Source organism: Lycorma delicatula, chromosome 7 (assembly GCF_047948215.1).
Source record: "Lycorma delicatula isolate Av1 chromosome 7, ASM4794821v1, whole genome shotgun sequence".
NCBI lineage: Eukaryota > Metazoa > Arthropoda > Insecta > Hemiptera > Fulgoridae > Lycorma > Lycorma delicatula.
This window is the reverse complement of record NC_134461.1, coordinates 13599736-13616639: the sequence shown is the minus strand read 5'-3', so window position 1 is coordinate 13616639 and position 16904 is coordinate 13599736. Positions and strand designations below refer to the sequence as shown.

At 29.8% G+C, this 16904-nt stretch overlaps 1 protein-coding gene across 1 annotated transcript in view; it reads right to left on the bottom strand.

Moving 5' to 3' along the window:
* LOC142327900 (gelsolin-like) overlaps positions 1–14356 on the bottom strand; it is a 32586-nt gene extending 18230 nt beyond the window's left edge. The window contains exons 1-4 of the mRNA XM_075371255.1: positions 14351–14356; positions 11000–11180; positions 4495–4742; positions 1373–1511 (exon numbers count right to left, since the gene is read on the bottom strand). Coding sequence (XP_075227370.1) covers positions 1373–1511; positions 4495–4742; positions 11000–11180; positions 14351–14356 — 574 coding nt within the window. The remainder of the gene's footprint in view (positions 1–1372; positions 1512–4494; positions 4743–10999; positions 11181–14350) is intronic.
* Positions 14357–16904: the final 2548 nt, after the last annotated feature.

Genomic DNA, 16904 nt, shown 5'->3' with positions numbered 1-16904 from the left:
GTTAGTGAAATTTGCTTAATTGTTTCTATTCTTTAAAATCAACAGGCTTTCAAGATCGTCTAGTTTTTCTGAACCAAGTTAAGAATGTTCAGAGGCTGAAAAACAGCAATTATTGAATGTTTCACTAAAAACTTATTGATGAAGAATAATATATGTAGGCATAATTATTGTACAGCATCCAGGAGGTGCTCTCCTACATTTCCTACCCTTTCTCAAACACTTTTACTGGCGAATAATATTTTTTTACTGTTAAAAGACTTCGTGAGATGAGTATCTCTCCAGCCAAAAATATGACCTTGATTTAGCAAAAAAAGATTTTCTGATAATAAAAATCACATCAGCTCTACAGTTCATCCTGTAAGTTGAATACTTTAAGTCTCAGTGAGGTTTTCCCCTATTTAGAACAAAATTTAACTCAAATACATTGTTCCATAATGTCATAATATATTCATAAAATTTAAACTAAGACAGTTAGCACCATAAACATACTGGCAGAGAATTGCTAAAGAATTCTGTTGTGCAGCAACACTAGGTGGATCACACCACACACTGCATCTGGCTTTTTTTGTTAAGCTTGGTTTTTTTATTGATAGGTCTTATATGCAGCAAAAGTTTATTTGAAAGTTGAAACGCTCATAAAAAAATATTGCCTGCAAAATTAAAATGTGAACTTCACTTAAACATTGCAGATGCAATTTTCATTACTTCAGTTTAAAAAATAAACCATATCTTATCAATGATAGTCTTATTTTATAACAGTTGTCTAACTAATTATTATATAACATTTTATTTAATATAATATAATTATAGGTAATATAATATTTATATATATATATATATATATATATAAATTATAAATATAATTAAGTCTATATTTAATATAGTTAAGTGTAATCACAACAGGAAATAAAAAATTATTGACAATAGAAGAACAATAAATTTTAGTTTAATAAAAATTTTATTTTTGTTTTGCATGCTTGATAAACTAATTCACCACATAAGCTCAAACATGGGAATGTAAAAATGGAGATTTTTATAGTATATCAAAAATGCCATACCTGACCAGGATTTGAACCCAGCACCTCCTGATGAAAAACTGAGATGCTACCACTCATCACAGAGATCAACTTTATGTTATTGTTTCAAAGACTTTATGTCTTAATTAAACATCTTTCTGTATTCATTTAAAATTTCTTCCTATTTTAAATATTGTATTCTTTACAATAGTCTCTCGGTAAAAAAATTTCACTTATCTTTCTATTTTAGATATTATTTATATATTAAATTATATTATAAATTTATAATTTGAATATTGTCATGAAAAAATTTTCTACACAAATTTTTTCTGGGAAAAAATTTAATTAATTCATACCTCTTAACAAACGACGTAAATGGGTTGGTTCATGCCCTTGTAAAACTCTAATTTGAGTTGTATAGCCATGTAATCTGTGATCTAATGTGCGAGCCAGTAATGATGCTGTCCTTCTCAATTTTAATGGACTATCTCTACCCTGTAACATATAATTTAAAATCTATTTATTCCACTACAAAATTTATATTCTATTAAAACCATTTTTATATACCTCAATGCAAATAATTATGAAAATACAGTCAAACCTCTCTAAATCAAACTTCCTTAATTCGAAAAACTCCCTAAATCAAATATCAACTTTGCCCCTTAAAGAATCCTCTTTAAATTGAATTAAATCACCTCCTTTATTCAAAAATTTTGAGGACTTTATATACATATTATTTATTTGATGAAAATGTTTTTTTAAACATTTTCAATAAAGAATTTATATATTGTGCATGATTTCCAAAGAAGCATATATAGCAGTAAATTCAGTTTAATAGTATTTAGTGGTTGTTAGTATGGACTGTGAATTTTATCCGGTACTGTATGCCTAATGTTAATCAACTTTCGACTTGTTTATTTCATTTTTTATGACAGTACGGTGCAATAGAAAAATAAGAAAAAGAAGGGAGATACGATCTAATGTACAAAGAAGCTGCAGAAATGGTAATCAGGAAATGGAAAAAGTTGTACAGTGTAAAACTTTTACTACAGTATGAGTCGAAGAACAAGGACATAGTTAATGAGAGGAATGAAATGAAAAAGATCTGGGAGGAGTACATCATGGATTTATATGCACTGAATGATAGGCCAAATGGAGTAGATCTAGGAATGAAAGAAGATAACAAAGTTAAAGAAGATAACAAGGGTTATAATATATTAAAATGTTTAGTAAGTATGGCCATGAAGGCAATGGCTAATGGGATAACTGGAGGATATGATGAATTATCGATTGAGTTGTTTAAAGCTCTTGGAGAGAATGGAGAAATTCTATTGTTGGATCTGTGCAGTAAAATATATGATGAGGGGGTAGATGGCCTAAGACTTTCTGGATACAATAATGGTGCCATCACCAAAGAAATTTAATGCTAGAAAGTGTAAACAATACCGCACTATTAGTCAAATTTTGCGTGCAGCAAAAGTCTTACTAAGAATTCTGAACAGGAGGTTGTATAATAAATTGGATGAAAATATTGCAGAAGAACAATATTGCTTTAGAAGGAGAGGTGGAACTAGGGATGCCATAGGACTGATTCGAATTATTGGTGAAAGTTATATAGAAAAGAGAAGAGTATATGTTGCATTTGTAGACCTTGAGAAAGCTTTTGATAGAGTAAGATGGGATTAATTGATGATAATTTTTGAAGAAGAAAGGAATTGACTGTAAAGATAGGAGACTTATGAAAGAATTGTATATGAACCAGAAAATAAAAGCAAGAATAGGAAGTGAGACATCATAAAAGATAGAAATAGGAAGGGGAGTGCGAGAAGGATGCTGCATATCACCTACACTATTCAATAATTATCTAGAAGAAATCATCAACACTGGTTTGAAGGGTAATAGAGAGGTGGCAGTATGTGGTAGAAGAATAAAAGACATATGACTTTCTGATGACATGGTGGTGCTGGCACAAAGTGTAATAAAGCTAAATTTCTGCTTAGTGATCTCTAAATGAGACTTGTGAAAATCTGAGGATGAAAATTAATAAAAAGAAAACAAAATGTATGGTATTAGTTGGCAAGGACTAAAATATAAATGTAAAAATTGGGACTGAGGTACTAATTTAAGTACTTGGGTAGCCCATAACTTTTTTTTTAACCTCCAGGACACCATCATTAGCTTTAGAGGATTAGATGAATGATTTGTAGCATGTGTGAAAATGCCATGCCTGACTGGGATTCAAACTAGGACCTCCGAATGAAAGGTCAAGATGATACCACTCGTACCATGGAGGTCGACTCATAACCTCATAATGGAAGATCTTCAGGAAGCAGTACCACAGAAATGAAAAGGAGAATAGCAATGGGTAAGGAAGCATTTAATAGGAAAAGGAGTTTACTATATGGGAAATTAAATTTAGATTTGAGAAAGAGATTGGCAAGATGATTTATTTTGATTGTTGTACTTTATGGTGCAGAAATGTGGACTTGAAGAAAGGAAGACAAACAACGAATTGAGGCATTTGAGATGTGGATATGGTGTAAAATAGTAAACGTCTGTTGGTAGGGTAGAGCAACAAATGAGGAGGTGTTGAGAAGAGTAGAAGAGGAGAGGAATATGTTAAATACCATTTTAGGCAGGAAAAGGAACTGGTTAGACGCTGTATGAGAAGAAAGTGGTTACTAATAGATGCAGTTAAAGGATTGGTAAATGGAAAGAGAGGAAGGGAAAGAAGAAGATTTCAGTTGGTTGATGAGGTTGTGGAAAGAGGAAAATATACAGAAACAAAAACACTTGCACAGGACAGGAACAAGTGGAGAGCAGCCACGGCAAGACCTGCCCCATTGGCAGAACACAATGAATGAATGGTCGCTGGAGTAATCGATAACAAAACTACGTGCACGATGCCACTGTATGATGAGTAATATTTAATCTTATTCCTTACAGCATAACATAGGAGTCAGATTTTAATACAGTATGCAATTTGATTTTATGTAGTTAACATTAAAATTGTCATTACTAACTGTGTTTTACAATTTACATTTACACAGTGCACTAGTTTTTCTCGCGGAATTCAAGTTATATTTCAAGTTATTTTCTTATTGCTTAATTTATTGAGTAATTTGAAAATCTGAAATTATGGTTTGTAAACTGGTGTGGGAAACTGAACAGAATGTCTTCACAAAAAATACTGGCAATTATACATCATCTGGTGTTGTGTTCTGTTCTCGTGTTGTTGTCCAGCAGTCCAAGGTTATTATTGGACTGGCCTGTAAATTTTCTTTGACAGAATGAAAGGACTCAGATAACTTAATTCAAGGTAAAATAATGGATAATTATAAATTAAATGTACGTTGTAAACAGTATACCTAATACCTTTTTATGTAATAAAAGCTTTGCATGAACATTGTATGTGTGCCAGTGCAACATCTACAAAAAATCTGATTGGTATGAAAAATGTAAATTAATTCAATTTTACCTGCCAAACATAAAGAAGATGACTTCTCCGCTTTCGATAAGGATACGAATATTTGACTACATAACAATCTCCACTGAAAAAATAAAAATTTTTATCCCTATCTAATGGATCCAATTCAGAATTTCCAACTCTGTAAACTTTAACTTGCCCTGGTTCAACATCAGTAAGACCTGACACATATTGTTCAAGGTTTCCACACTGAGATATAACTGATCGACTACTCCTTTCAGCAACTGTGGAATTATTCTCTGTAAAATTTAATGGAATAAAATAATAAGTGTTAAGAAAAATTATTTTAAAAAATCATACAGTTTAGTAATAATCAAAAGAATAAAACAGTTTACAACTGCATAAGATAATGTAAACAATATAAAAAAATCCATATTGGAACAAAACACAATTTCAACCAAAACATTAATATAATTACTTTTTTTTTAGTAATTCTGAAAACATTTCATAAAAAATATATAAACTTGTACAAATGATGTTGGAACGGTTTAAAAGCTCAAGAATACTGCAAAGATTGCTGTAAATTTTGGTTTAGCTGTCAGTAAACCCCAGAATATTCTTCATTTTAAAAGTAAATATTGCTGAACAAGTAATTTGCATTATCAGCAAGAGAAGAATAATATTTACTAAACAAGACATAATTAAATACATTTTAAATACATAACAACAATAAAGATGGCATCATTTATTTCTTTAAATTTATAATAAGATTACTTCCATAAATTATAAGTGAACTTGAATTCTTTCCAACATTTACATAATTGTGGGTAATAACAGCCAGAGGTTTTAAGAAATAGGCAAGAGAATCATCTAAGGTTTTTACATGCTGGCTTACTGGACTGACTTTTCTGCTTTCGATAAGGATATAAATATTTGACTACTAAACAATCTCCACTAAAACCAAAACCCAAATGATGCATTTTTGCATGGTTTTTTGTCACTTTGGATTTTGCCATAAACTTTCAGTTTTGTGTATGTGCATCACTCTCTGGATTTACAAATTTGTCAATAACGTTAACTTATTGGAACTAAGCTTTTTCTTAATGTGCAGTACAATACAATCACCATAAATGTAATGATAGAATCCTTAATATTGATTCTGATGGCATCCATTATTGTACTGAGGAATCTGTTGGAAAATATTTATTTGTAAGAATGACCCTTTAGTCGTAACTCTACTCAATACCTACTTTTCTGGAAGCAAATATTACAATAATGTATAGAATAACATAAAAAAACATAATTGTGTAAATTGTTAAAAATACTTGTTCTCTCAATCAATGACTGCATAATTTGTCTTAAGTACCTTTATTCAACAGGCTCGACATTTGAAGGAATAGTAAGATCCTTTGTTTAACACTTTCACTACTTGATATACATATATAATAATAGCAGTGAACTATATATACCAATATTTCCCTACAATTCTGTAGTGTATTGTAGATATTCATGGTCTCCAGAGGTTAAAAAGTCTTCAGAAGCATTTTCACTAGCAAACTGCAGCTACTGCATAATTTGGTATGTGCAATTTATTCTATTTATTTGTTTTTTATTATAGTTGGGAAACATATGTCCCACTGGTATTCTTCAGTGGGATTATTTGTCCCAGTGGTACTGAAACATAATCACTAGTACATATTGTAACATGAATTCCAAAATCTTTTCTGCAAAATGCAGTTACAATTTGCTGTACATAACATGAAATAAGCAATTCAAATCAATAATAAATATTTTTTACTAAAATTATTATTTTTTTTTTAATTTTTATAAATTCATATTTTGTTTTCAAAAGTTAAATGTATATCAACAATACAAATATACAATAATAAATGTATAAATAATAAATGTATAACATACTCATTTTACATTTATATTCTTATTTAGCATAGGTAAGTAAGCCTACTATATTACTTTTTATGAATAAATTTGTATGTTGTAAGTAAATTATGAATAGAAAGTTCATTAAAATTGAAAAAATTCATAAACAATTAGAAAATGAAGATGACTCTAATGTAGATGGATTACTATCCAAAACAGAATCAAAACAAGATAATCTTCAGTAACTGTCCTGAACCAGAAATTAGTAAAGTAAGCCAAAAACAAAAGGATGCTCAAAAAAATTAATGTTGACTGTCCAGAAGCAAGCCTTCTACAATAAAAAAAAATGGGAGGAGTAGATCTATTCAACCAAAATGTATCATTGTATGATCTCAACAGAAAGTCAAGAAAATGGTGGAAGAAAGTTTTTTACAAATTATTAATGATAAGTGTTTTGTAAATTCATGTTTCAGTTCATTATATAAAATTCAGAAAAACATACCATTATTGAAGTTTCTAGTTCCTTTAACTGAGTAACTAATGTCCATAGGAAAACAACATTCTAAAGTAACGCGTAAGCTTGAAACTGGTTGTCCCTCAAAAGTAGCTAAGTTACTGACTAATGTGGATGATCACCTACCACATTAGGGACATACAAGGCGAAGATGTGCTAGGTGCTCGATAAGAAATATTGAAGCTCACACAAAAAGTATATGTGTTACATGCCAAATTCCATTATGCAAGAATTTTTTTATACATTACTATACCTAAATTTTATTTTTATACATTCAATGTAATTATTTAGTAAATATGTAATCTGTTAGTAGTAGTACATATGATTTCATGTTAGATTAGTCCATTTGTTTATTTTATTATAACTCCTTTTTAGGAGTTACAATTTTATTATAGAGTGCTTTGAATTACTATGAATTTAATTTTCTTGTTTATTTTCTATTTTTTTTATTCTAACAATTTGTTTTTTATATTATATATTATCTGAAAAATAAAAGTTTTTCTGTTATAATAAAAAACATAGCAATAATATTATCTTGTATAAACAGTTTTTATTGTTGTAGCAGGTTAAGAGTTCTATTAGAGGTATTAGTTTAGAAATTGCTATTATGGATTAGAGTAATTTTTATACAAATGTTATTTATTTTGTACTTTTTCACTTAAGTTAGTTTTGTACAATGTGTAAGTTACATTCTGCTATAAAATAATTGTACAAAAACCATAGTGTTGCAATATTACTAAAATGTCTTCTTCCTGTTCAGTACCATTGGGGCTTATATGTACCACCCCCCCCCCTTTGGAGTGCCCCACAACCATTATCAAAAAAATTATATGACTACATCCTAATAGGAGTTGTTTACTTAATACCTACTCAAAAAATGAAATTTTAGTGAAAAAAAAAAAAGGTAGTGAAACTTACAAGGCTGAGGTAGTTATTTTTGGATGAGGTAGTCTTACGTTTATGTATTTTCAATTTTATTATAGACGCAGAAATTTTTACATTCGTGTATGTGTAAGTTCCTTTCCGCGTTTAGAGAAGTTCTTTTACAGTCTGATATATGTAAATTACAGTTAAATTTTTATTGCTCTTTTGTTTAATTAAATAAATCTTGTTTTGAAAGAGTAAAAACGTAGTAAAAAAGTTACTAATATAAAAAGGTTCACCTCCCCTTAGTGAACGTACACATTTGATACAACAGCACATTTTACTTGAAATTCTTCAGTAATTATAATTACAAACATTTTACCACAAGATTCAAAAGTCCAATGATGTCAATGAACCTGTAAACAGTAGTTATTGCAAGCTGTAAAAGAAATTCAATAATATTTTTTTTAAAAATACACAAATATTATTGATTGAAACAGACTATTAAAAAAATACTATTAAGTAAGGCTAACCTTAACATGACGGGTTAACCTTATCATGGTGGGAATACGAACATAGAGTACTATGATCAACAGGGATTCCCAAAAATATTGCACGATTGTTTCATATTTACTAAGTATATAAAGAATAAGTAAACAAAAATGTCTTTCTGTAAAAAGCGCTTGTAAAACATACAGTAAAGAAAAAATTAATAAACTAAGAGTAAAATACTAGGCGATATGAAATTCAAGTTTTAATTGTTTTGTTTCTGCAGTGAGTTGGAGACAAACTGTAGAATAGTTGTAAACTTGTGTCTGAGTACATTTTTTATATCTAATTCTTTTTTGCAAAAGAACTACACTTCCGCCTAGTGATAAGATCTCTCGAATGAAAAAGTAGTAACAATTCGACTATTAAAATATCTCTCAAGATATCTCAAATTACTAACTGCATCAATCGAATGATGTTCTCGCTTGGAACACACTGCTGATGTAGGCGAATACTACTGTTATGAATGATTAGTAAATGTTACTACTACTTTTAATTCGTCCCCCGCTCGAATTTGGAAGATAAATAGTTAGAATAGTAACTACTAATAGGATTATGAACGATGAGAGAATCTCAACTTCTACCTTTAATTTTCCCTCGAGTGAATATTTTAACACACAATTCTAATTCCAGCAATGAAATATATTTATTTTCTGACATCATTTCTCGCTACTTCGTTCACATGCTATCATCACTCCTACTATTAATTTAGAAAAAAAAAAATGTAATTCGTACTCACCGTAAAGTCTGTTATCGATTCCACATTTTAGAAATTAACACTCACCACACTATTATCATTCCACTTTCACTTTTATTAATTACACAAAAGAAAATACTTAAATAAAATTCCAGAATATGTTTTTTTAATTAAAAAGAGAAAAACTTGATGCGCCACTGCTAAATTGTTAACTACAAAAATAATTATTAATTAAGGTTCTTTCAGAAAATATGATAGTATCAAGATGATCAAATAAAATGAAATTTAAACAAAATAAATGTTCTCCATCACTTTCAAATGTCATTTATACTTTTTTTTTTTTTTTTTAAATTAGCTTACGATCTATTTCACTTTAATTAATTTTATTCACAAAAACACACTAAATTAGGCTTTTAATTTTTGTTAGTAAATTTAAAAGTTATTAAACTTAATATCATGAAAAAACAAGTTATAAAAGTTAAATCGGTTTAAAATTCCGCGTTAAAATAGCCATTTAAAAATACTATTTTGTCCATGTTTTTTCAAGATAGTCTGTTCCTACGCATCCTTTCTGAGGGAACTGATATTGCAGGTATACAGGAGTATTTTTAATTTAGGTAATGAATTTTTATGCAATTCCCAAAATTCCATAGGATTTTTCAGTTTGTTTAGATGTGCCATTTCCAAATGTAGAATTTGCAAGATTCCGGTAGTACTAGGGGTCATTGTTGTTGGCACTTTACATAATTTTTCTTCAAATAAACTCCAAAGATCATTGTTAGGATTTGTTGTATTTGAGGTTCTAAGATTTTCATTTAATGGCAAAGTATCAACGTCCATTCACCTTGAATTAATTAAATTTGTAACCTCATCAGTTATCCATTTTTGGGCATTTTTTGCATTTTCTTCTACGCCAAATGCGGTTTTTTAAATCTTGGATCAACAAAGGTAGCTTTGGCTAGTAATTTATTTCCTTCCAAATGACCAAGCCTTCTGCCAATAACTTCAAGTAAATTTTCTTTTAAATTAATTCCAACATTAGTTTTTGGAATTAAAAAATAATTATGTTACAACCCTGTTACTAAGGAAACAATTAATGCCGTTGTCGGATATTTTTCTCCTGACAACTCGACAGTCATTTCCTGAACAGGCTTTAAAACACTAATACAATCGGTGATGATTATCCATTCTAAGGCATGCAAATATTGAGGAGCATTTGTAATTTCAGATGTAGTAATGGACAATGGATGTTTTATTTTCATTAGCCTTTCCAGCATCGCTAAAACAGAATTCCACCTGGTACAGACATCCTGTTTAAATTTTAATACAGATTTTCCCATGGTCATTTATTTATCCCTTAATTTGCTAGTTGCCGTAACATGTTTAAAATGTTTCAAGATACCTGCATTTTTTCAATAGATCTGAGAACTCCTTATTCTTTTTAATAGCCTCTTGCACAAGTAAATTAAGGGTATGAGCCACACATGGATGGTAATACAAATTTAAATGTTGATTAATCGCATTTTTTATATTACATCCATTGTCTGCAACTATTGTCACTATTTTGTCGGTGGTATTCCATTTTTCGAAAAATTTTTTTTAAATAGAGCCAATTACCGTTTCCGTATGAGCAACTAATATTTCACGAGACAATTGAATGCAGTTTGTTACTATATAAAATGACTAGTCACTGTAACAAACGATTTATTGTCATCGGTCGACCAAATATCAGTAGTTACTGAAATATGTTTTATTGAATTTAATATATTTTTAAGTTTTTCCGATATTTCAGATCAAGTTTGTGGTAGCATTGTCATGATAAATGTTTCCTACTAGGTGGGGTATAATGTGATTCCAATTTCCTTGTATATTCTAAAAAACCCAGTATTTTCAACCAATGATAAAGGTTGTAAATCAATAGCTACCATTTTAATGATGCATCTATCAATCACATTTTTTCTGCTACTTCTGATAATTCTTTGTCATAACATCCAAATAAACATAGTTTTTTTTATGCGGAGCTATATTTACTTTATTAAATGAAATTTTACTACCTGGTGTTTCGGGTGATGATGTGGAAGGAACAGGATCTGCTATTACTGGTATTCTGCGTTGGTGAGGTTGATTAGTCGATGAAGTAGAAGTTTCATAAGTATTTCCTCTGTCATTAATATTACCTAATTCTTCATTTAAAAAGAATGTTTCCTTTTTAAGTGCCCTTTTAGGTTTGTAGTACTGCCGAAAAACTTTAAATGTTTTTGCAAATTTTACAAGAAACACTTTTGTCTTCATTTTTAGTAAAAAATGCCCATTTGATGATTTCCCCCTGGTTTCGTAATTCTACTCCATAAATACAACTAAATATGAAAATTTCTAAATGGCTAAATTATAAACGAAAAATAATGAAAAGCAATAAAACCAAAGTTTAACGAAATAGTCTCTAAATGAGTAAATTCTATTTATAACTCCTATAACACTAAAATAAACGAAAAATTCTGTAGACTGAATCCAAAAACTGAAGAAATAGAAAAACGCTATTATTTAACACTGACTGAAACGGTAACAAATGACACCATACGAATTAACACAAAATTTATAAACAAAAAACAACATATCAAAATATTAGCGACTGATTGAGAATGAGATAATAATTCAAATAAAACCACTGCACTTGCAGAAAATAATTTTTAGGGAGGAATTAATTGTGGCGCCAGTAACTATTAGACAATCATAACTTATGAAATGACCCATTAGTAACAGCTATTAAAGTGTAGTCAAAAAGTCAAACTAATAATATTATTCTAGTATCCACTAGGGAAAACAAAAATTCATTTCGAACGAATCATTCGATTATAAATATCATTTGATTACTATTGTCTCGATTATTAAAATCATTCGATTTTATACATCATTACTCCTAGTCTTTCCTAATCTTATCGATCAGTACGTGGTAGCTGACCACGAGCGGATCGATATTTTGTTGTTGATATTCTGTTCGTCCTGGATATTCATAATAAAGCCAGTTATTTTTACACGGATTTGAACACTAGATCATGGATACAGGTGTTCTTTGGTGGTTGGTTTTCAATTAACCACACATCTCAGGAACGGTCGAACTGAGAATGTGCAAGACTACACTCATACATATCATCCTCTGAAGTATTATCTAAACGGTAGTTTCCGGAGGCTAAACAGAAAAAAAGAGAGGATATTCATAATTTAATTTTCAAATAACAATTTTCTTTGTTATGAAAGACTATAAATTTATTTAGTTGTCCTATTTATTTTCTAAAATCTTGAATCAATTAAAAAAAAGGAAAACGTTTTTCCTGAAAATTTCTCTTTTATTTCTGAAAGTATTTAAGTCCAAAATTTGTCTTCTTTAATATTTAATTCCTTTAGATCTTCTTCTATTTATTGAAACCAGTTATTGTAAATTTTTAAATTAGAAATTAAATTAAAAATATTATTTTTTTAATCTGTTGTCCTTCATTGTTTTTAAAAACAATGAAATAAAAGGCCAATATTTTTTCTTATAATTCGTTATTTTTTCAAATTTCTGCTAAATTTCGTCATTTGATTTGAAGATATCTAGGCTATTTTTAAAGTTAGCTACTGTAATGTTTCTTAAGTTTTTCTTTAATTATTTTTTCAAAGAAAACTTGATTCTTTGACCGTCAAATTAAAATTGTTTAAAATATATAAACAATTTTAATTTTACTGTGGTTAACTTTAGTAGATTTCAGTTTATTTTTAATATTCATTATAAATTCTGTTTTTCATTGGTTAACAACTTTATATATAAAAATTTAATTTATTCTTTTTTTATTTAAGATAGAATAGTTTTCTTCCCAGATCACAATCTGTTATAATGCAATGAGTAAGCAAACAGTATCTGGTATTACACGGTTACATTATTAGTTTGCTAAGTAAATTATGGTATAAGTTGTTCTCTGGTGGTGTCAAAGGTGTATATAATTTCATTCACACGTATTCCCAAAAACATTCATTTTCACCTTACTGAATGGAAATAGCATGTAAAAATAGATTAATTTAATTATAAAAAGAAAACTAAGATAAGTAAAAGTATGGAGCAAATATTAAAAATAAGTTGAAGTTTAGAAAAATCTCCATTCAGTGGGTTTCATCCATTTTTTAAACTTATCAGAATGTTTCATAGACTGAAATCTTTTACTTTGTTTAAAGGGAATGCATTTTTAAGTGAATGTCATCTATAATGAGTTGGAGCTATACAAAATATTACACTATCAAATCAAACGGTTGAGTATTGGAATAGTGTCCACAAAATGAAACCACTCCAATAAAAGCAAAATCCAGACCAGGTAAGATTCTTGCCGATGGTTTTCTAGGATTACAGAGGAATTTTACACCTCATTTTTTTCCAAACTGTGGAACATTCTACTTACAAGGTTATTGTCATCCAGTGATAATCATTGTATGAACTACAAACGTATTAGCAACAAAACAGTTCCAAAGAATGAAGTGGAAGAATTTTTGCTACATAAGTCTTTTAATATGTCCCATATAATTTTATGAAACCGGAATAAAATGACTATTTCACTGGCAAAAGTATATAGATGTGATAGGAAACTGCAGTTAGAACAATTACTTAAATGTAATTAAAAAATAAATAATTAAGTAAATTTTGGTAAAATTTGAGTTTATATTTGACTGAAGCTAATAATTTTTTTTTTAAACTAAAGGAAAAACTCTTGTGCAAATCTGCACAAGACACACTCTTTGTTTCCGACACCCTCACGATTTTGCAGCAAAAAAAGGACTGATTTTCAGAGTACAACGCACAACATGGGTTCAATTAACAAGTAGACCTTGCACAAAAGCATCAAGTTTCAACTCATCCACCACTGTTACTCACTGCATAAGCACGTATGAAAAATATACCACTACACAGTCAACATTACTTAATGTCTGTTGTCGACCTTAAATCGAATGTAACTGAAGAAAAACTTAATCAATTTTCATCAGATCTTCATTTGCACCTCAGTTACACTACTACAACATACCTAAATTTCAATGAAATTGATTTGGTAGTTTTGGAGATTTTCAAGACAAAAATTTTACACATAGTCCTATAAATAAGTCGTATAAATAAGGAAATTACATTTCAAGTGAATCGTATTTTCATATTCCGCATAACTCAAAACGTAAAGAAAATCCAATTTCACCTCCGAATCCCACTGTGCAACTTAAAGTAATACCATACTTTTCTTTGAGAAGTTGATAAAATAAACTATATCATCTAAGGGTTGATGGGAAGTCTCTTTACACTAGTTATAAAATTATTAGGATAGGTCTAGCTTATCTTCTATGGATATAAAATATTTGTGTGGGTTCCACCATGTTCAAAGCACAGCTGTATGTACCTCCATGTCCGGTTGTCCATCTGCAACAGCATATCAGAGCTGATCATTTGAAATGCTAACCGAACAGCGTCTTGGGGCTGCTTGTTATTGAAGTATCTACGTTTTTCAGATCTCTTCTTTTACAAAACCCCACAGTGCATTGTCAGGTGAGGTGAGGTCAATGCTTCTTGCTGGCCAAGGCAATGGAGCTGGTAACTAGGCTGATGGTGCTTGATTTCCTCAAAAGGTGAGAACTGTCTTTCACCCAGAAAATCATATCAGTTACAAGAGCTTCAATGTTCTCAGACAAGTGTGCTCGTCTGAGAACATGACGTTCTTTACATCATTTGCTCTCAGAAAGCATTCAAGCAATAACTGATAAAAACAGGTCATTTTCTCTCAACTCATAAACTGTGGCTGGATGAAACATTTAACTTTCAAGTCCTTTTGCATTTGGTCTTGCATTGTCGATCTTTGAACGCCTAACTCTGCAGAACATTCGCGTGTTGATTTCGTCGGTGATCATTGAATCGATGCCTCCACAGCAGCACACATCTCAGCTTGAGTGCTCGGCTTCCCGCTTTGTGCTTCATCAAGAACCTTGTTTCAAAAGCCTTCTTCTCCCATGTCAGAAATGTTTGCCATGATGGTGACGGTTTCCAAAAACGCAGAAAGAAGTCATTAATAATGTTCTACAATGTTTTAACAGTGTGTGAATGTTTGTGGACCTACACTCAAGCTAACAAACACCCTGAAAACACAAATATGTCAACAAGGAGCAGCTCCAAGATGCTGTTTGGTCAGCATTTGAAATGATCAACCCTGATATGTTGTGGATGAACAACCATCATGGAGGTGCATACAGCTGTGTTTTGAACATGGTGGAACATACACAGATATTTTAGATCCACAGAAGGTAAGGTCCACTTATCCTAATAATCTCATAACTAGAGTAAAGGGACTTCCTGCGCACAAGGTAACAGGGATTAGATAATTAAGCTGAAAAGAATTCTACATTTTTTACAATTATAAATAATGATTTCAGTCATTCTTTCATTGTAGTTTGCTACAAAAATTATTTTTTCATTTTCTTGCATAGGAAATTATTGTTATCAATGAAATAGACATTGGGAAAGCCTTAATCCATATATTTTATCATTGGTTCACTGACTTGATTTTTTTTGTACCCTTTTTCTTTGAAATCCATTATAAAATCATCATTTTATATGCATATAAATAAATATTTACTGTCCTTTTGTTTTTTTATCTGTTTGCTCAGAATTCAAATGTTATTTCTGTTCAAAATGTATGCATTAACCAACAATGTAGTTGATACTACAGTCTACTAGGGAAAAAATAAAACAAGTACAAGGGTATGATGTAATGGTTCACAACTAACTGCCTTACTACATCAGGGACATTTTTACAGTAGTAACTTAACCAAGTACTATGAGTAGAAAAAAATTTTTGATTTTCATTATTTTTTAAAAATTTTTAGGGATTTTTTTCACTAAATATATATATTTTTTTTAGTTATATTCAATTTAATTCAGAAGAAAAATATACCATTATAAAAATATTTGCTGACTGAAATATTCTAAGTTAAAAAATATAAAAGCAAGAAACACCTGAAAAGCAGTGCAGAAAATGTATGTGTTTTCATACTTATGTAAACTATAGGAATTGTTTGAACCCAACCAAAATTTTAGCATTTATAGAGTCACCACAGGATTTCTAGAAAGCAGACAGGAATAAATTCAATGTAAATTAAAATCATCACAGGTATAAAAGCAGTTGCTCATTCTTACCCACTGTATTTACAATACAACTGCTGTTGTATTTCTCAATAGTTAAAAATATATACGCATGACCAAATTAACATTGCATCTGGACTTGATCACCACAACGCTATAATAAACACCAGTCTACAACTCAACTGGCTTACTAACTTCACATGCAGAAAAAATCTAAACTGTAGTTCGCAATTGAAGAGGATGAAGTAATCTACTTTTTTATTTTCTCGCCATCAAAGTATTTAATATTACTGCAAATAATATTTCTACCTTTCTTATGATTATACAGTTTCCTCATATTTGCAAAAAATTTTTCTCGTTCATAATCTTACCCATTGGAAAATACTTATTTATCCTCATAAATACTGAAGTAGATAATGAAACACAAAAAGATAATGAAGTATACTTCATTATCTTTATATATATAGAAATAGTTAAAATAATAAGAATTTGTTATACTTATAAGTAATAATAGAAGAAAATAGCAGCGCTTCAGATAAAATACATAAACAGCATCTGCTTGGAACCTATCTATACATTAATTCACATTTTTCCACATGCAATATTAACTTGGTCGCAATATACAGTTCCCCAAAAACAATTTTATAGCATTTCAATCCACAATCCTTAAACCCAGTAATCTACAATAAATTTATCCAGTATCATTAAAAAAAGAAGGAAATTCTTATGTTTACAAAACCATAACTCCTTTTACACACCGCAATAAAGGTAGGAAGAACAAGGAAAATTGTACAAGGAGTATAAAAATTGAGCATAATAAA